General features: G+C 41.9%; 1 protein-coding gene across 1 annotated transcript in view; it reads right to left on the bottom strand.

Moving 5' to 3' along the window:
* Positions 1-2,141: 2,141 nt before the first annotated feature.
* LOC146634332 (uncharacterized) overlaps positions 2,142-22,080 on the bottom strand; it is a 225,839-nt gene continuing 205,900 nt past the window's right edge. Inside the window, exons 7-13 of the mRNA XM_085376670.1 lie at positions 17,910-19,707; positions 16,543-16,716; positions 16,155-16,328; positions 15,808-15,981; positions 10,312-10,485; positions 2,844-2,890; positions 2,142-2,695 (exon numbers count right to left, since the gene is read on the bottom strand). Coding sequence (XP_085232796.1) covers positions 2,142-2,695; positions 2,844-2,890; positions 10,312-10,485; positions 15,808-15,981; positions 16,155-16,328; positions 16,543-16,716; positions 17,910-19,707 — 3,095 coding nt within the window. The remainder of the gene's footprint in view (positions 2,696-2,843; positions 2,891-10,311; positions 10,486-15,807; positions 15,982-16,154; positions 16,329-16,542; positions 16,717-17,909; positions 19,708-22,080) is intronic.

The following is a 22,080-nucleotide window of genomic DNA, read 5'->3' as shown; positions in this document are numbered from 1 at the left end:
CACCTTTCTGTGTTTGGCTGCAGCCTCATTCTGACTGACAGGAAGTGTGTTATCCATGAGCTGCACTTCTGTGAGGAAGTTTCCTGCTGTGTTTCCTGTCTGTGGACAAACACGAGTGTTCCAGCTGAGGACTTGGTTCCTTCCACCTGTCCATACAGGACATCACGCTGTCTGCAGCTCTGTAAATGCAGCTCCAGGTCCTTCCACGTGCTGCTCTGTATTTGTGCAGTTTGTAGTGTGTCCTGGGAAACGTAGCACACATGGTGTTCTTCTGCTGTTTCCTCCTTTCACTGAGTGTGAAACACTGACGCTGTGCTGTTGTTCACAGAGGGGAGCTGATTCTAGCTGCAGCTGGACTCTGTCATCTAACTGAATGTGTTGGTGCTGATCACGGGGCTCTGAGGGGGGAGCAGCAGGAGGACTCTGGATGCTGACGTCAGTGTATCTGTGGAAGCTCCCACAGCGTGTCTGTCATTCAATATTGTGCTGTATATTGTATCTATGCAAAGATGAACAGACTGTGTGTTCACTGGTCTCTGTGCTGCAGCTCTGATGTCATCATCACTCCCTCCTCCACCCTCAGCAGTCCCAGCATGCTGCTGTGGTGCACCCCACCCTCACTCTACACCTGAGCCACAGACCACACCCTCCACCTCAATATACACCACAGTTTTCTCTGCTGTGGAAATGAGATCAGGAGGAAATCATCATTATTATTATTTAATAAACGCTCACATTAATGTGGGCTTATTTGTTTCATATTAGAAACATTAGTTGAGTGTTTTTAGTATAAAATGGTCAAAGTCCCTCTTTTTGCTCCTCCCCTCACCTGTGGATGGGCGGTGCTGTTACCGTGGTGACAGCTTGGATGTGTTTCAGTCCTGCCTGGTTATCACTGCAGGAATCTTTCACATTTATTACAGGTAATAACTCTGATTTTTCTGTGTATTATGAACCAAATGTATCCTGATACACACAGAGATGGATGAGAAGAGTTTTTTTTGCAGTTTATGTAGTTACTATGGACTTAATGCATACATATTATTGAAATTAGGGCTATAACAGTTGTATTGATGTATAGCAACTTGAAATGCTCCCACAAATGGCTCCACAGCATGTAAAAATATAACAAAAGCTCTGGCGGACTTGGTTCTGTGGTCAGTCTTAAAGGGTGAAGTTAAACTCTGTAATCTTCACTGTGTCACAGAGTTCAGTGAGTCCCGTTATTCACAGTATCAATCAGATCATCAGAGAACAGCTGATCAGCAATCAGTGGTGCCAACAGCGCCTCCTGTGGTGAGAGGATGCAATAATGCAATGTAGCATTTTTCCACTCAACACTTGCAGTCATGGAAACTGTCTGTTGGATCTGTGTGACGTTGCTTTCTTGGTTAGAGTTCCTCACAAACGTCCAGATGATTCTTCTAATGAGGCGTCGACCATGTTTGCAGCTCTTTGGAAGAAAACGTCGCCCTTTGCCATCCTTACTTTTCTTTGACTTCTTCAAATGCAGCTGAACTCCAGCTGGTATTTTCTTGGACTTTGCAGCTGTTTCTGGTCATCAGTTCATTCCTGCAAACCTCTGAAGCTGAACAACAATGATGCTGCATTGCTGGCTGATCCCAAAAGGTTGATTCTGTTCATCTGGACGTTTTCAGAAACGTTTGCTCACTGATCAGGTGACTTCTTCAGTCTCAGCTGACTGCAGCTTTACAAGCTTACAAACAGCACATTTGCACAATGACTGAAAGCAGCAGCACCTGATATATATGATACTAATATAATACATATACATATATAATCCATACTAATGATGAAGGAACTGAGCTCACAGTCCATTGTTCATTCAGTGAACTACTCAGTTTATTTTGGGCCTCAGAAATGCTCACTCTGTTTGTACATCACTGTCAGCAATAGACTCATTCTGCTGTGTGGACAGGAACACATGTGACATCACTTCCTGTTTGTTTGTGACTGAAGAAGTTTACAAGGAATCATTTAGAAGAGTTTCAAACATCAACTGATTGAATCCATGAATCTGAAAACGTGTTTGTGAGTGAAAGAGACAGACATGTACAGACTGAACTATCTGTTCAACAGTCAGAGTGTTTCTGTAACAGGAGACACTCTTTACACTCCACTCAGCACAGGGACACTGAGGCACCAGGAGTCCAGAGAAACCTAAACCCAGGATAAAGAGTTTGAGTGAATGTGGTGTTGAAGGTGTGGAGGTGGATCAGAGTGTCAGAGGAGACTCTGTAGAAGGACAGAGTGCCAGCAGGACAGTCCACATACACTGCTGCTCTGTTAGAGACAGAGGAGGAGGAGGAGGAGGAGGAGGAGGAGGAGGAGGAGATGGATGTTCGACTGTTATTGTGACAGACAGAATGAGGACCATCATCAGAGCAGAACAGACTCCAGGACTGATCATTGCATCCAAACACACAGTCATCACTGCCTCCTTTCCTTCTGATGCTTCTGTAACTCACTGATATATAAACGTCTCCTCTCCACTCGACCTCCCAGTAACAGCGACCAGTCAGACCATTTCTACACAGCAGCTGATACTCATCAAATCTGTCTGGATGATCAGGATATGACTGAACCTCCTCCACATGTGTCACCTTCCTGTTGTTGTCAGACAGTTGGAGCTTTGTGTTCACTGTGTTTGTGTCGATTGTGAGTTGACAGGAATCTGATGGAGAGAACAAACACAATCCAGCTGCAGTTATTGATCCCTCATCTGTTCATTGATTGACACTTTGATGATGACTCCTGACATGATGAAGATGGTTGAATGTGTGCTGCTTTGTTTTCATGAATCCCATTAAAAACACACTTACACTTCCTCAGACCTGGTCTCAACCATCGGACTCCAGCAGGCTCCACCCTGAAAGGAGGAGGGGGGTCAGAGCAGCACAGTCAGCATGCACACATGGACATTACATGGCTCTCACACACACACTGTTACACACTGAGCTCAAAGCTCGGCTCCACTGTTTTATTCAAAGAAATCTACATTTATTTATCAGCACATTTAAAAACAGCTTGAGCCAAAGTGCTGCACAGAGTAGAGAGAAAATAGGAAACATACACAGTAATGACTATAAAGACTGGTCAGGATTGAAAGCTACAGAGTACAAATGTGTTTCCAACCGGCTTTTAAAAATGTCCAGTGTTGGTGACGACCTGATGTGAAGGGCGACTGTTCCAGAGTTTGGCTGCAGCCATCGATAAAGCTCACCTCTGTTTTTACGTCTAGTTCTGGTCAGAAGCTGCTTATCTGCAGACCTGAGGGCTCCACTTGGATTCTTTTGTTAAAGAGAGATAAGATGGAGCCAATCCATTCACAGATTTAAAGACAACCAGATCTGGAAGTGGATTCTACCACGTACTGGTAACCAGTGGAAAAAGCTGGTGATGGGTCGTCTAGCACAGACCCACCGCTGGAACCAGACAATTGATGAGGGAGAGAACTGTGACAGCGCCGTTCCTTCACTTGACCTCAGTCGCTCTCGTCTGCTCCCTCGTAACACTGCTCTTTATTGAGCTTACATGAATATGCACAAGTTCATTATGACGTCTTACACAGGTATGAACAAAGAGTACCAGTCTGTGCATAGTGTGTGTGTGTGTGTGTGTGTGTGTGTCTGTGTGTGTGTGTCTGTGTGTGTGTGTGTCTGTGTGTGTGTGTGTGTGTGTGTGTGTGTGTTCCAGATGTGACCCTGTGACCCCAAAGCTGGTGCTAAGAGTCCAGCGGTCCCCCTAACAAAGGGCTCTTATACTTAACCAGACACAGAGTAGGTGTCCTCCTACACCAGGGGTCTCAAACTCGCGGCCCGCGGGCCAATTGCGGCCCGCAGGACGATAGTTTTTGGCCCCACCTTAATATGAAAATGTAATGTTAGTTTGATAATGTATGACACTTTACAGTGTTGTGGGCGGAGCTGAATTAACCCACCAATCAGGGTGGGATATGGATCTCAGGGGACACCAGCCGGGCTTGATGCAAGCAGGGAAACATTTCTCAATGAGTCAAAGTTCCAGCAGCGTTGCCCTGGAGTGTTTCTTTCTTTCCTGTGCCTGGCTGGCTTCCTCCTTTCTATTGGGCAAACGCCGACATTCGCCCCAGCGCGCTGCGTTCACAACACTTCAAAAAAAGTTGTTTTTTTAAGTTGCTGCCCAGCGGGACATTATACGTATATAGATTTATACACACGTCAGTGGGATTTAAAGTTATTTTTCCACAGAGAGAGATCTCATATTAACTCTCACAGTGATGCGTAGGCGGCGGGATAAAAGAAAAGTCATGAACTCAATGCAGCCCAATTTAGTCTGCAGTCACATAGCGACACCTGTTCATCGGCAACAACAGTCCCCGGTAACCCGGACTAATTATAGGGTCGCACCGTAATTTGTGGCTCCATGTTTTTATTTGCATCACTGCGTTTGCATTGCAGCAAACATGAACATTACATATATTTCAATATAATGTAAAAGCAGTCAAAACAACTAACATCAGAAACAGCTGATGTTATTTGTTATATGTCACGGTGTCATTTCCGCTTCTTTCTCCTGTAACAACAGCCCGGCGCCGTGAGCAGTCGCCTTTTTTGCGCTCGCTATCCCTGCACTTTCTACCATCTGCAAACGCCACGGTGTTCGTGTCGTCATGAAAGACATGAACATCGAGCGTAAAAACAAAGGAGACTGCTACCGGCTTTTTATCTGCCGATCGCCGTGCTACGGTTGCAAGAAAAAGAAGCAGAAATGACGTTCTCTATGCGTTGAGACGTTCCCCGTCCGTCGGCTAAACGCTTGATTGAAACTTCAATGCGACAGTGACACCAAGTAGAATTATAAATGTCACATAGCCCCAAACATGTCTTTTTCAAAGCCTGCGGTGAAGAGAAAGGTTGGTGATGAGCACCGACAATTTCAGGAAAAGTGGGAAATGCAATATTTCTTTGTTGAGCACAGGGGCACCCCGACCTGTCTTATTTGCACAGAGAAAGTTGCGCTGCACAAGGAATACAATTTGAAACGTCATTACACAACTAGACATGCTGAGCTGGATGCAAAATACCAGGGAGACGAGAGAGCGAACCGGGTTGCCAGTCTTAAAACAGATCTACTGAGGCAGCAAGATTTCTCCAAGAAAGCAACCAAAGAGAATAATGCAGCAGTCGGAGCCACGTGGTTAGTGAGATGATTGCTAAAGCAGGGAAGCCATTCACAGAAGGTGCATTTGTCTAAAAGTGCATATTGCAGGCTGCAAATATAGTCTGTCCGGGAAAGAAAGGTCAGTTTAGCAACATCAGCCTTTCTGCCAACACCGCAGCAGATCGCATTTCTGACCTGTCAAGTGACATTTATGACCAACTGTGTGAGAAAGCCAAATGTTTCAGTGTATACTCAGTCGCTCTTGATGAGACCACAGACATCACCGACACTGCCCAGCTCCCAATGTATGTCCGTGGTGTTGATGACAGTTTTGAAGTGATGGAGGAGCTGCTCACAGTAATTCCAATGCATGGCCAGACCACCGCTCAGCAGATATTTACAAGCTGTGTGATGCCATTGAGAATGTTGGTTTGCCATGCAAGAGGTTTGTTGGAATAACAACAGATGGAGCGCCATCAATGACAGGGAGGAAACATGGACTGGTGGCACAAAACAAACTGGAAGAGGAAGGCGTGGAGGAGGCCATTGCTCTGCACTGCATCATCCATCAGCAGGTCCTTTGCAGCAAATGCCTGAAGTTTGACAATGTGATGTCTATTGTTGTGAAATGCATCAACCAAATCAGATCCAGGGGCTTAAAGCACCGAAGGTTCTGAGCTTTTTTAGAGGAAATGGAGTCAGAATATGGGGATGTGCTCGACTTCACTGAGGTACATTGGCTCAGCAGGGGAAATGTATTAAAGAGACTTTTTGAGTTGAGAGCAGAAGTGAAGCCTTCATGGAGAAGGATGGAGTTAGTGTTCCTGTGCTAACTGATCCCAAATGGCTCATGGACTCAGCTTTTCTTGTTGATATGACACATGAGCTTAATGTACTGAACAAGACGTTACAAGGCCAGGGGCAACTTGTCAGTGCTGCCTATGACAACGTGAGAGCATTCTCCACAAAACTGGCGCTCTGGAAAGCTCAGCTCTCTCAGACAAACCTTTGCCATTTCCCAGCATGCAAGGCACTCGTGGATGCAGGCACACCATTCAGTGCTGACGAGTATGTTGATGTCATTTTGAGGCTACAGGAGGAATTTGATCACAGATTTGCTGACTTCAAGACACACAGAGCCACCTTTCACATTTTTGCGGACCCCTTCTCCTTTGATGTGCAAGATGCCCCTTCTGTGCTTCAAATGGAGCTCATTGAGCTGCAGTGCAACTCTGAACTCAAAGCAAAGTTCAGGGAGGTGAGTGGAAAAGCAGACAAGCTTGGACAATTTTTGAGAGGATTGAGCCCTAGTTTCCCTCGGCTTTCCCGAATGTTCAAGCGGACCATGTGCCTTTTTGGTAGCACATACTTGTGCCAAAAGCTCTTCTCCACTTTGAACTTCAATAAGTCCAAGTACAGGTCCAGACTTACGGATGATCATCTTCAAGACATACTGAGGGTCGCAAGTGCTTCCTCCCTCAGGCCAAATCTGGCTCGGCTATGCGAGAGGAAACGCTGCCAGGTCTCTAGCAGCAAGGAGTAGGCAAGAGAAGCCATGTTCAGAAGAACAGTTCATTTTCTACAGTGTTCCATTCATGTTCAGAAGAAGGTTATAGAACTGTTAATACAGACATTTCAATCTAAATACAGCAGATATAGAAGACTGAAAGATACACACAAGTTCACTGACTAAAAATATCTTATTATTATTTTATTTATGTATTACAGATTGATTTATTTTCTTATTAATTCTTAATTTGTTTATTTATTTTTCATATTTTGTGTTAAAAAATAAAAATAAAGAGATTTGAGAAGATTGGAATTTTTTAACCATGCCTTTCTTGTGGAAAACCTAATGCGGCCCAGCCTCACCCAGACTCTGCCTGCAGCGGCCCCCAGCTAAATTGAGTTTGAGACCCCTGTCCTACACCATAAATCAGTAAGAGAGGGTACGACCTCTCTCATGGCCCCAAGTGGTGTGTGCATGCCAGAGCACTCTGGAAGGCACACAGAGTCTTTACAGACTACTCAGGATCAAACCTCTATCATTATGCAATCGATTATACAACTCTAAGCATATATGAGTAAATATTTCTAAGCATAAATGACAATCAACAATATAAACCTTACAGCTGGTTTTAATAACAGAATTCATTTGTTTCTCAAACGAGAAAGAGCTATCGAGAAACACTCCTAAATCTTTAGTTCTTAACTTTTCCAGTGGGCCAAGGTCAACATTATCTGCTAATGCTAAATAGGCTGCCGTTATTAACTAATGCTAATTTGACATGAATTAGCATTATGCACTAATGCTAACACTTACTTTTTTTAACAATGTGAGTAGCTAATGCTAACACTATTTCCCTTAACTTTATAACAATGTGAACGGCTAATGCTAACACTCTTTTTCCTAGCATTACAACATCTGAGCTGCTAATGCTAAGTAGGCTGCCATTAGCACCTACGTCTAATTTAAGGCAAATACGCATTAGAACCTAATGCTCATATCGTTTTCCTTTGCTTTATAACAATGTGAGCAGCTACTGCTAAATAGCATTAGCTAATAACAGCAGTCTAATTTAATGCAAGTTAGCCTCATTTGCATTACAACAATGTGAGGAGTTAACGCTAAGTATGCTGCCATTAGTGGCTAATTCTAATTAGGGGTGAATAAATATTACCAGCTAATGCTAATATCGTATTCTCTTCCCTTTTAACAATGTGAGCAGCTAGTGCTAGGTAGGCTGATGCTAGCAGCTAATGCTAAAGCTAATTTAATGTGAATTAGCATCACATTAGTGAGGAGTTAATGCTAAGTAGACTGCCATTAGCAGGTAATGCTAATTTTAGGTGAATAGGAATTGGCAGATAATGCTAATACCATATTTTCTTGCTTTATAACAATGTGACCAGCTAATGCTATGTAGGTTGCCGTTATTAGCTAATACTAATTTGAGGTGAATTAGCATTATCCCCTTATGCTAACAATGTTTTTTCTTACTTTTTAACAATACAAGTAGCTAATGTGAACACTTTTTTTTTTATTGAATTCTAATTTTTCCCTTGCGATGTGAAGAGTTAATGCTAAATAGGATGCCATTAGTGGCTAATTCTAATTTTAGATGAGAAAGCATTAGAAGCTAATGCTAATACCATATTTTCTTGCTTTATATCAATATTAGTAGGTAATGCTAAGTACGTAGCCATTATTAGCTAATGCTAATTTAGGTGAATTAGCATTATCCACTAATGCTAACACTGTTTTTGCCAACTCTTTTCCCTTGCATTATAACAATATGAGCAGCTAATGCTAAGAAGGCTGCCATTATTAGGTAATGCTAATTATTATGTGTGTTAGCATTATCCGCTGCTGCTAGCAATGTTTTATCTTACCTTTTAACAATATCAGCAGCTAATGCTAACACTACTTTAATTTCAGTTAAACCTACTTAGCATTAATTAACTTCATTTAGCATTAAGAAGTTTTTGCTCTAGGCTACCATTAGTGGCTAATGCTAATTTTAGGTAAATAGAAATTGGCAGCTAATGCTAATACCATATTTTCTTGCCTTATAACAATGTGACCAGCTAATGCTAAGCAGGTGCCATTATTAGCTAATACTAATTTGAGATGAATTAGCATTATCCGCTTATGCTAACAATGTTTTTTCTTACTTTTTAACAATACGCCATTAGTGGCTAATTCTAATTTTAGATGAAAAAGGATTAACAGCTAATGCTCATACTGTTTGCTTTGTAAGAATGACAGCAGCTAATGATATGAAGTCTACCGTTATTAACTAATGCTAATTTGATGAGAATTAGCATTATCCGATAATGGTAACTCTTTTCCCCTGCATTATAACAATGTCAGGAGTTAATGCTAAGTAGACTGCCATTAGGGGCTAACTCTAATTAGGGGTGAATAATTATTAGCAGCTAATACTAATACCGTTTTCTCTTTTTCCTTATAACAACTTGAGCAGCTAATGCTAATTTGATGCGAATTAGCATTATATTAGTGAGCAGTTAATGCTAAGTAGGCTGCCATTATTAACTAATACTACGTTGACGTGAATTAGCATTATGCGCTACTGCTAATACTGTTTTCTCTTACTTATTAAAAATGATAGTAGCTAATACTAATACTCTTTTCCGTTGGGTAACAACAAAGTGAGGAATTAATGCTAAGTTGGCTGCTTTTAGCGGCTTATTCTAATTAGGGGTGAATAATTATTAGCAGCAAATGCTAATACCGTTTTCTCTTTCCTTATAACAATATGAGCAGTTAATGCTAATTTGATGTAAATTAGCATTATATTAGTGAGGAGTTAATGCTAAGTAGGCTGCCATTAGCAGCTAAAGGTAATTTGAGGTGAATAAGCACTAGTAGCTAATGCCAATACCCTTTTCTCTTGTGTTATAATGATGTGAAACGTTAATATTGTTCTCAAACAACAGAATGAGAATGAAATATTGATTCTAACAGGGCCCATAAACAGCATTAGCTTAGCAGCATTAGCTTATCAGAGTCTCCATCATGGTCACACAAATCCTTAGCGGAGCAAAGTGGCCTACTTAGCAATAGCTGCTGTAGAAAGCAAAGGGAAAACAGTATTAGCATTAGCTGCTAAATGTGCACTTGAGAACAAATCTATTGTGAATTCAGCCGTGAATGTAGTGTTTCCAGTAAGCTTCCATTTCCAAATGTTAGCTGCTCCTGTCTGCCTCTTTGTCACACACACAGACTGAAATGATTCACAGCCTTCTTTCATCCTTCTGTCAGTGTCACTGACTGTCACTGTGACTGTGAACATACAGCATGGGAAACACACACATGGCTGATACTTGTATCTAAAGTTACAAAATGTTGTCTCTGTCCAAATATTACCTAACTGTAAGTCTACTTTTAATGAAACTCTCAACATGACTTATCAGTTATCATTAATGTTCCTGCAAACAGACTCCTTGAAGACCCCCTACATAAATATCCATGTACTATCCAGCTAGACTAGTGTGTCTGTCCCTGAAAATATTCCTGCATGTGTGATTGTTCATGTCTCATCTGCAGGAAACAAACAGGAAGTGAGTGAAAGACACAGGAAATGATTCCAGCTCTTCCTCCTATATCAGACATTCTCTCCATACCTGAGAGTGTCCAGTCTCCAGCCTGGATCCTTCAGTCCAGCCGACAGAAGCTTCATTCCTGAGGGACCTGGATGATTGTAGCTCAGGTCCAGCTCTCTCAGATGGGAGGGGTTGGAGGTCAGAGCTGAGGCCAGAGAAGTACAGCCCTCCTCTGTGATCAGACAGCCTGACAGACTGCAGACACACAAAACAACAATCCATCTGTTATCCATCTCTATAGCAGCATAACTAAGTGATGGTTCAGGGTCACCTGATCCAGCTCTAACTATAAGTTTTATCAAAAAGGAAAGTTTGAAGCTGATCGTCAAAGTAGAGAGGGTGTCTGTCTCCTGAACTCAAACTGGGAGCTGCTTCCACACCCAGTCCAACATAGCCAGGCTTTCTTTGTGTTTCCTGCTTTGACAAAACCTCAAATCCCAGTCAGAGATGATGAGCATCATCACAGCGATGATCATTTCTCTGTTAACCCAGGCTTTCTGCTTCAGGATCTGTGCACGCTCACAGAACAAGGAGACCTTTAAACATCATTTCACTAAATGGATGGACTGAGCTCAGCCTACAGATGAACTGGATAAATAAAGATTTGACCTCAGTGTGCTCAGTGTTCCTGTCTATTCCTAACATATTCCTAACATGATAGCTGCACTTTAGAGCTCTAAAACTGGAACTGACACATATTTAAACTCTACATGTTACTCAGTACATTCAGTTCTGACACTCGCCCACAGTCCAACAAAGGAAACATGGAGATCACATCAGTTTGTCACCAAAGTCTAATTATTCCAGAGGGCAGTGTTGATACAACTAAAGTTATTTTTAAGCAAAGTTGAGTTTTTTATTGTCGCAGTACTTCATGTCTGAAGTATCACTTAAATGCATTACACGCTGTTGATGGCAGCAAACAAACCACCCAAACAAACAGAGGTGGGAGGCTTGGGCAGACTACGTAGGATCAGCTTGTGGGAGGAGTCAGGATAAAACCAAAGAAAGACAAGCTAACAAACACCACAGTGAAGTGAGTAGCTACAAACTGCAGGCTGATTAGTGTTGTTGAAGAAGTCGGTCTGAGGAACGTTCTTAGGATCAACAAATGACGGCATGTATGAGCCTCCCTCAAGACGCACCATCACAAGAAGAACACATGAGCTGTAGAAAAAGGAGAGACTATGAAAGCCACGGCGTTACAACGTGCACCAGCTGTTGGTCTCTCTGGAGACTACTGGGCGTGGCTGGGTAACCATGGTTACTTGGGAGTTACAGTACATGATATTAATGAAGAGTGGGAGCTGCGTTCTATAGCAAACAATTTGTTATGAGGTAATCAGCTGATCTTAGTTTAACCGGAAGCCCTTCACAATAATTGCAATGCCTTTATTTTGTACAACTACCATCAGTTCGTCTGTACTGATGGTAACTTAAAGTCACACTAATGTCGTTTAGTTTCTATAGTTTATGTAGTGGAAGTATACTACAGTACCCTGATCACTGATAGGACAGATTTATGTAGATATACACCTTTGTGTTTAACATTACTGCATTATAGTACTGTGATCTTTGTCCTTATATATGGCTATATTAGCTATACTGATGTACGTACATATAACTGGATATGTAACTTATCTATTCATCTTATTTGTCATGTATTTGTATTGTGTACTTCCTTTTTGTAAGAAACCACACACATGATCACAGCCGCAAGAATCAATCAGTGAAAGAATAAAGTGTCTCAAACCAAACCTTAAGCTCTTTATTCCACATGCTGGGATCATTTGGCCTTCAGTGGTGTTCTGGCTGACACACCGGAGTGACCAGAGTGCTAAAGAGTGAATCGGACACACCAGTGTCATCTCTGATATCTCCACTACATTTAATCGTCCTTCAGCTTGTGGCTGCCGTTAGCTGGTCTGCTAGTTAGCTGATTTGCTATTTAGCCGGTGTGCTAGTTAGCTGGTGTGCTAGTTAGCCGGTTCGCTAGTCAGCTGGTGTGCTGACCAGCGAACCAGTAGGTTACAAGATGAGCTTGTCTGTCTGATGAGCCAGCTCTCTCTGTCTTGGTCATTTTGTCCTTGGGCAAAACCTAACCTACCACTACAACTGTAGCTTACCTCCACCAGTGTGTGAATGTGAGAGTGAATGAATACAGGGAGTGCAGAATTATTAGGCAAATGAGTATTTTGTCCACATCATCCTCTTCATGCATGTTGTCTTACTCCAAGCTGTATAGGCTCGAAAGCCTACTACCAATTAAGCATATTAGGTGATGTGCATCTCTGTAATGAGAAGGGGTGTGGTCTAATGACATCAACACCCTATATCAGGTGTGCATAATTATTAGGTAACGTCCTTTCCTTTGGCTAAATGGGTCAAAAGAAGGACTTGACAGGCTCAGAAAAGTCAAAAACAGTGAGATATCTTGCAGAGGGATGCAGCAGTCTCAAAATTGCAAAGCTTCTGAAGCGTGATCATCGAACAATCAAGCGTTTCATTCAAAATAGTCAACAGGGTCGCAAGAAGCGTGTGGAAAAACCAAGGCGCAAAATAACTGCCCATGAACTGAGAAAAGTCAAGCGTGCAGCTGCCAAGATGCCACTTGCCACCAGTTTGGCCATATTTCAGAGCTGCAACATCACTGGAGTGCCCAAGAGCACAAGGTGTGCAATACTCAGAGACATGGCCAAGGTAAGAAAGGCTGAAAGACGACCACCACTGAACAAGACACACAAGCTGAAACGTCAAGACTGGGCCAAGAAATATCTCAAGACTGGTTTTTCTAAGGTTTTATGGACTGATGAAATGAGAGTGAGTCTTGATGGGCCAGATGGATGGGCCCGTGGCTGGATTGGTAAAGGGCAGAGAGCTCCAGTCCCACTCAGACGCCAGCAAGGTGGAGGTGGAGTACTAGTTTGGGCTGGTATCATCAAAGATGAGCTTGTGGGGCCTTTTCGGGTTGAGGATGGAGTCAAGCTCAACTCCCAGTCCTACTGCCAGTTTCTGGAAGACACCTTCTTCAAGCAGTGGTACAGGAAGAAGTCTGCATCTTTCAAGAAAAACATGATTTTCATGCAGGACAATGCTCCATCACACGCGTCCAAGTACTCCACAGCGTGGCTGGCAAGAAAGGGTATAAAAGAAGAAAAACTAATGACATGGCCTCCTTGTTCACCTGATCTGAACCCCATTGAGAACCTGTGGTCCATCATCAAATGTGAGATTTACAAGGAGGGAAAACAGTACACCTCTCTGAACAGTGTCTGGGAGGCTGTGGTTGCTGCTGCACGCAATGTTGATGGTGAACAGATCAAAACACTGACAGAATCCATGGATGGCAGGCTTTTGAGTGTCCTTGCAAAGAAAGGTGGCTATATTGGTCGCTGATTTGTTTTTGTTTTGTTTTTGAATGTCAGAAATGTATATTTGTGAATGTGGAGATGTTATATTGGTGTCACTGGTAAAAATAAATAAATGAAATGGGTATATATTTGTTTTTTGTTAAGTTGCCTAATAATTCTGCACAGTAATAGTCACCTGCACACACAGATATCCCCCTAAAATAGCTAAAACTAAAAACAAACTAAAAACTACTTCCAAAAACATTCAGCTTTGATATTAATGAGTTTTTTGGGTTCATTGAGAACATGGTTGTTGTTCAATAATAAAATTATTCCTCAAAAATACAACTTGCCTAATAATTCTGCACTCCCTGTAGTGGGATTGTAAAGGGTCTTTGAGGGTCTCGAAAAGCGCTATATAAATGCAATCCATTATTATTATTAAGAGCATCTTTAGGCCTGACTGTGCTCATCCCTCCTCCAACCTCTCCTTACCAAAGATAACAACTACATCAGTATTAGCTCAATAACAATTTCTGCAATTCAATTGTGGACATTCATTTTTAAACCTTGTGTAAAACGATAAAACCTCAAAGTCTGAGCATTATTCTTTGTGCAAACAGCTCTTGCAGGTTCCCCCGGACTTAGGTTATTTTTATTATTTAATTACTTTCCTTTAAGCAGCTCTTCAGGCTACTAAACTCATCCCAGAAATAACAAGTGACACCATTAATAGTAGAGGTGGGAATCACCATACAACTCGCGATACGATATTATCACAATACTTAACGCACGATACGATATTATTGCGATTTTTTAAAATATTTTGCGATATTTAAATTCTGCACATAAAGGTAAACTTTATCAATATTCATTTTATCTAATATCAAAGTCTCACACTCAGTCTTTCTCTCATTTCAGTCAGTTTTATTGTTGACAAACTGAACGGTTTGTATTACAGTCTAGTCCAACTTAACTGAATGCAACCATCTGGTACAATTATAGCTATTCTGAACTATGCAATTTATGAAAACTATGCAGCCCCTTCAGCAACTGAAGAATTTGAAAGTAAATTTAAAAAAATATATAATTTTACATTAAATAAAAAAGTTTCAAACTTAATTAAAATTAAACATGTCTTAAATTAAAATAAGTAAACTGTCATGTTTATTGCTGCCAAAAAAAAAGTTAAACACATTTGGACAGTGAAGGAATGTCAGGATTGTTGCTCAGAAAAAGGATCAACATGCTCTGAAGTCAACATGCTCTGACTCCAGAGCATGTTGACTTCAGAGAAAAAATTGTTTGTAACAAAATATCGATTTCTGCTGTCCCTGTATCGATACATTATTAGCAAACAAAATATCACGATACTACACAGTATCGATTTTTCCCCCCACCCCTAATTAATAGTGGAGCTAACTTTAACAGGTGAAACTGATTTGACCTATAAGGCTACTGCAGTTACTTCTTATCAGGTTTAGTAGGGAAGACATCTGGATGAGGTAGTTAGTAGTATGTAGTTAGTACCGGGCGACTCCCCTCCCCCACATCGGCACCAGAACCCTGTATTATCTACAGGGTAAGACTGCCTGTTTTATCAAACTATGGCCATTACTACTGTGATCATTTGCAGCCCAGTGTGCCGCTCTCTCTGCTGGGATGAACCACTGGAGCTCACCCAGTCATCCCTTTCTTTCTCTCAAGAAGAAGTGAAATAAATATATTTATTATGTTACGAGTCTAATATTCTTTAAATCAAACTGTAATGAATAAATCAAGCAAGAAGATTTGGTGGCTCCACGTGTTGTAGAAGAAAAGATAAACATCTCATTTTGAGAAATCAGCCTTTAAAATTAAGTACTGTGAATAAAAAACAAACAGCGAGCCAATCAGCAGTCGCCAATATCCTCCTAATTTCATTCACAAAGAAATCAAATATATATATTATGGGCCCAAAGGAGCCTAAATCTTTAAATTAGGCAGTACATGAAGTATTTTTTTAAATAAACAAAGACATGACTATAACAACTTTTAGTAATTCAGAGTCCAATTATCCACTCAAATGTGAATAAAAGTTCACTTGACAGCTGTAAAAGTTACCTGTTTATACAATAATATAAATCACATTTCAAATGATCATCTGTGGAAAAGTTTGAATCCTGACCTGAGAGTTTCCACTGCACACTGTGAACTCTTTAGTCCAGCGGACAGAAGCTTCACTCCTGAATCCTGCAGGTCAGAGTTACTCAGGTCCAGCTCTCTCAGACTGGAGGACTGGGAGCTGAGGACTGAGGACAGAGCTTCACAGCTTCTCTCTGACAGGTTACAGCCACTCAGTCTGAAAAATAAAAGACAGTCTATACAACAAATACTCATGTAGAGTTTGTTGATACATTTCACAACATTAAATGTTGACTTTCTATTTTTAAAGGAAACATAAAGATACTAAGATACAACATATGTATGAACTTTAATTAATAATTCTAAAAACTAAATGTTTTCTGATCTGACCTCAGAGTATTCAGTTTACAGTTTAAACGTTGTAGTCCAGCAGACAGAAGCTTCACTCCTGAATCCTGCAGCTTTCTGATACTCAGGTCCAGCTCTGTCAGACTACAGGACTGCGAGCTGAGAACTGAGGACAGAGCTTCACAGTTTTCCTCTGAGAGTTCACAGATGTTAAGTCTGAAGATAAAAACATGAATAAAGATTGTTGTTAAAGTGTAATCAAGGTGCAATAGCTTATTGTCTTGTGCTGAGCAGGTTAGTAAAACTTCACTTTAACTTGGAAATGAATAAAAAATGCTATGAAACAAGGATAACTGGATAAAGACATAAACAAAAACAAACATCAAACACATAAACAAACAGAACTAAACATAATACAAATTGATCTGACCTCAGAACATTCAGTTTGGCATGTGGACTCTCCACTGCAGCAGACAGAAGCTTTACTGCTGAAGCCTTCAGGCTGTTGGTACTCAGGTCCAGCTCTCTCAGACTACAGGACTGGGAGCTGACCACTGACAACAAATTTTCACAGCCTTTCTCTGAGACGTTACAGCTGCTCAGTCTGAGAGAGAAAGGGAAAAAACAAAAACAAAAAAAAACAAACAATATATGTGATCAAATTAAATTTGTTTATATGTTGAACCCTTTTTTTTTTTTAATTTATTTAAACCTATGAGACTATGAGTGCTACCAGTCCAGTGCACATGATTGGTACCTTGATGGTACCTTGCTCAGGGGTACCACAAGGTAACTATTCGGTGGATTCGACCCCTGACCTTATGATCATGGGGCGACCACTCTGCCTACTGAGCTAATAATTCTGTGTACACTGTCATACAATATTAACTAAAACAATTATTTTAGAAAATTTTAGTAATTCAATAATCATGCTCATTACCTGTGTATTGTGAATAACACTTGATTTTAAACACTAGCTGTATAAAACTCTTCCTGTTAAAGGTGTGTATAAAGGAGATGAGCTGAAATGCAGACTTCATGGAGAATGTTTGCTGTCAGCATATATCAAAGACAAAGCAGAGATCCATCCAGTCTCTTCCACTAAGCCCACAGAGGGACAGACAACCACTCTCACTCACACCTGCATGAAGTTTAGATCACCAGGTAACCTAACTGCATGTCTGTGGACAGTGGGAAGAAACTGTAGAGGACCCAGAGTGAACCCACTGTAATTCTGTGATAACACTGGTTATGGAAGCCTTACAGTTACATATGGTTACTGACAAGAAACACGACCTTAGAGGCAATTTCAGTAATGAAGACCGAGTTTCTCCCTCCATACAGGATGAAAACATGACAGCACAGCAGAGATTTATATTTAAAAAGGGAGAGTGTGCACTGAAAGTGAGATACAAACTTGAACTTAAATTATGAACATCAGAAAAAGATGTAGGTGAAGTCTGGCAGGTGAAGTTTGTGCTTTAGAATAAAACAACCAAACTCCTGGAGTTGGAGACAAATGAACAAGCTGAGGATAATAAACCTGTCAGAGGGGCTGAAGCATCAGAGCTCATGTTCTTATAGGCTGGGTCTGGATTGTCCTTTGATAAGAGTTACAGAACAAAGTGTGTTTTAGAAATGCTGGAGTGAAACATTAAAACTACCATATATTTACCGAGTGACTGATGATCATTTAATTTACTATTTTAAAAAATGTTACAGTGCTCTTTGAACTCAGCATTTCTGATTTATTTCCCATGATTTTAACAATGAAGCGATGACAACATGTTTACTCACAGAGCTTTGTTGGAGGCTTTGACCACTGGCAGCAGCCTCAGAAGAGCCTCCTCTGAAGCAGAGTATTTCTGCAGGTCAAACACATCCAGATCTTCTTCTGATGACAGTAAGATGAAGACCAGAGCTGACCACTGAGCAGGAGACAGTTCATCTGTGGAGAGACTTCCTGATCTCAGGGACTGTTGGATCTCCTCCACTAGAGAACGATCATTCAGTTCATTCAGACAGTGGATCAGATTGATGCTTTTCTCTGCAGACAGATTCTCACTGAGCTTCTCCTTGATGTACTGGACTGTTTCCTGATTGGTCAGTGAGCTACTTCCTGTCTGTGTCATCAGGGCTCGTAGGAGAGTCTGATTGGTCTGCAGGGAAAGACCCAGGAGGAAGCGGAGGAACAAGTCCAGGTGTCCATTTGGACTCTCTAAGGCCTTGTTCACAGCACTCTGGTAGAAGTGTTTCTTTGCAGATTCTCCTGTTTCAGACTTCTTGGATGTTGTTTGTTGTTGTTCCAGCAGATTGAGTCCAGAGTTGATGAAGGTCAGATGGACATGAAGAGCAGCCAGAAACTCCTGAACACTCAGATGGATGAAGCAGAACACCTTGTCCTGGTACAGTCCTCTCTCCTCTTTAAAGATCTGTGTGAACACTCCTGAGTACACTGAGGCTGCTCTGATATCGATGCCACACTCTGTCAGGTCTGATTCATAGAAGATCAGCTTTCCTTTCTGCAGCTGATCAAAAGCCAGTTTTCCCAGAGACTCCATCATCTTCCTGCTCTCTGGACTCCAGTGTGGATCTGTCTCAGCTCCTCCATCATACTTGACCTTCTTCACTTTGGCCTGAACCACCAGGAAGTGGATGTACATCTCAGTCAGGGTCTTGGGCAGCTGTCCTCCCTCTCTGGTTTCCAGCACATCCTCCAGAACTGTAGCAGTGATCCAGCAGAAGACTGGGATGTGACACATGATGTGGAGGCTTCGTGATGTCTTGATGTGGGAGATGATCCTGCTGGCCTGCTCCTCATCTCTGAATCTCTTCCTGAAGTACTCCTCCTTCTGTGGGTCAGTGAACCCTCTCACCTCTGTCACCATGCCAACACAGTCAGGAGGGATCTGATTGGCTGCTGCAGGTCGTGTGGTTATCCAGAGGCGAGCAGAGGGAAGCAGTTTCCCCCTGATGAGGTTTATCAGCAGCACATCCACTGAGGTGGACTTTCTAGGGTCAGTTAGGATTGTAGTTTTGTGGAAGTCCAGAGGAAGTCGACACTCATCCAGACCATCAAAGATGAACACAACCTGGAAGTCTTCAAAGCTGCAGATTCCTGCTTCTTTGGTTTCAGTAAAGAAGTGATGAACAAGTCCCACCAAGCTGAACTTTTCCTCTTTCAGCACATTCAGCTCTCTGAAAGTGAATGGAAATATGAACTGGATGTCCTGGTTGGCTTTGTCTTCAGCCCAGTCCAGGCTGTATTTCTGTGTTAAGACTGTTTTCCCAATGCCAGCCACTCCCTTTGTCAGCACTGTTCTGATTGGTTCATCTCTTCCAGGTGAGGCTTTAAAGATGTCTTCTTGTCTGATTGTTGTTTCTGGTCTGTCTGGTTTCCTGGATGCTGTTTCAATCTGTCTGACCTCATGTTCATCATTGACCTCTGCAGTCCCTCCCTCTGTGATGTAGAGCTCTGTGTAGATCTGATTCAGGAGGGTTGGGTTTCCTGCTTTAGCGATGCCCTCAAACACACACTGGAACTTCTTCTTCAGGGTGGATTTAAGGTTACGATGACAAACAGCAGCTGGAAGTTCTGAATGAGAAGAAAAATAAACACTCAATTCCAAAAAGAACTAATCTTTAAAACATGTTGCTCCATCTTCCATCTCTGGAAAATGTTCATTTATCCAGCAGCTTAAATCTTTAGATAAATCCTCTTACTGCTCTGCAGACGGTCAGCCAGCTCCTCCTGTTTCATTCTCCTCAGGAAGTCCACTGTGATCTTCACAAATGCCTCTCTGCTGCTGCTCCTCTGACTCTCTAAGCATTCTGGGTAATCTGGACTCAGAACCTTCTGGATCTTCTTCAGCTCGTTCTTCACAAAAGTGATGATGTTGTCCTCCAGCAGCTGGAACAGAATATTTATGAATGAGCCAGAGTGAAATCATGGAGCCAAACATCAGATCCATGTTGGACACACTGACGATCCACTGGTCTACAAAGAGCAGCATGGAGATGACTGAACAGAACAGATGTAACAGTAGTTGTTGTACATGTACAGACCATAAATATGGAGTCCAGCTGTGTTTGATGCTGCTGGGCAGACTGACCACTGGGAACCTCTGAGCTCTGCTGCTCCACTCTGTGGAGGAACCATGAAGGATTAGATCAACACAGGATAAAGATCCAGGAGTTTCTGCTCAAATAACTTCATCTGAATCAAGTCTGTCAAGTTTTAAACTCTCAGATTGTGAACATATCAGTAATTTTCAGTCTGTTTTCATGGACGTCCTTTCAGTGGTGATGTCAGGGATGATTTTGAAGAAGCTCATCAAACTGAACCATCAGCAGATCACTGCTCCAAAACCAGAACATGATCCGAGTCTCCCTCCACCACCAGAACACCAGCTTTACTAACGTGGTAGATCAGTGTAGTACAGATCAATAACTGATGAGTCATTTGATCAAAATCACTGAGTGCTTCACGTCTGACCCTCTGATGCTTCTGTAGACATTTTGCATATTTAATGAATGTCTGACAGTTTTACATTCATTCTATGAACACAGTGGAAATGTTGTGTTATAGTCTCCATGTTGTTTCCAGCATCATAAATTCTTAAGTTCAGAAAATTAGATTCTTTCTTCACAGCTGAAAAACAACAACATTTATTCTCTATTGAAATCTGCATCGTCCACTCCAAAGGTCACAATCTGAAGGTAACATCTGGTTTTGTTCCCTGTGGTTAACTCTGAGCATCAGTATGGTGGGATTTATCCACTACATCCACACCACTGTGGTTCAGTGTTGTCCTGATGGAGTAACAGCAGCCAGTATGATCCAGGCTTTAGCTGCTGGGTCTCTGTGTGACCTCTCAGACTGTTTAACAGATCAGACACAAAGAGAATCAGAGCAGCTCTGTTCTTTAAAGACAAACATGAACCCACTCAGGTCACACTTTCCCCACAGATATGAGCATCACTGTCCTCAAACAGCAAATGACCAAGTCGAACATTTGGATCTTTTCTCTTTCATTGTTTTCTTTTTAATGAATCTTTGTAACAATCTGAGGATGTTTCAGGTCATATTTATCCAGGAAACACAAACATGTAAAGGAGTCATCACAGCTCTCTGACCTCGTTGCTCCAGGTTCACCACTGAACTCTGGATTTAGCTCTTTGGACCGGTCGCTCCTCACAGACGGACAGCTGGACCCTGCAGACTGTGACCTCTGACCTCTGCAGACACAAACATGATTGAAGCAGCTGTGGTCACACAGACTGCAGATAATGCAGCTGTTTCCTGTCAGTAACATCCTCTTAGATTAGAGTTCAGCTTTTTACAGGAAAACTGGACAAAACTGATTTTTGTTACAAACTCATTTTCATTTCCTCTCAGCTCACAAACACAGTCAGACAATCAACCAGAGTCAACACTGATTATAATGTCAGTGCAGAATTATTTCTGTTACTCAGTGAGTTCAGCTCTCTGACCTCGTTGCTCCAGGTTCACCACTGAAGTTTGGATTATAACCTTTGGACCGGTCACTCCTCACAGACGGACAGCTGGACCCTGCAGACTCTGCTCTGTCCTCCTCTTCCTCCATCATCATCTTCAGTCAGTCTGAGAGGTAAACCACAAACACTCAGTGAGTTCACATTAACAGGAGGAACTGAGTTACAGTCGCTGACCTCTGACCTGTCATGTGACCATGAAACCAGGTCAATATGTCTGTAGGTTCAGTCATCCAGGTCATGTGATCTAAGGAGCTTGGAGAGAAAAGAGACGTCTTTAAGTTTCTGGAAGACGTTTCATCTGAGAAGCTTCTTCAGCTCTCAAACCAAACGGTGGAGAGTCCCAGATATTTAAACCTGAGAGGGAAAGAAAGCATGTCGCTGACCCACCACTGATGTTATTTCAAGGAGGAAACTGAGAGCCTTTGCACCAGGAGCACAAACATCAGCTCCA

Source organism: Diplotaxodon limnothrissa, linkage group LG3, assembly GCF_057381915.1.
Source record: "Diplotaxodon limnothrissa isolate DT_005_m linkage group LG3, D_limnothrissa_male_GT1.1, whole genome shotgun sequence".
In the NCBI taxonomy this organism is placed as follows: domain Eukaryota; kingdom Metazoa; phylum Chordata; class Actinopteri; order Cichliformes; family Cichlidae; genus Diplotaxodon; species Diplotaxodon limnothrissa.
The sequence above is the reverse complement of the archived record's forward strand: the minus strand, read 5'-3'. Positions and strand labels throughout refer to the sequence as shown.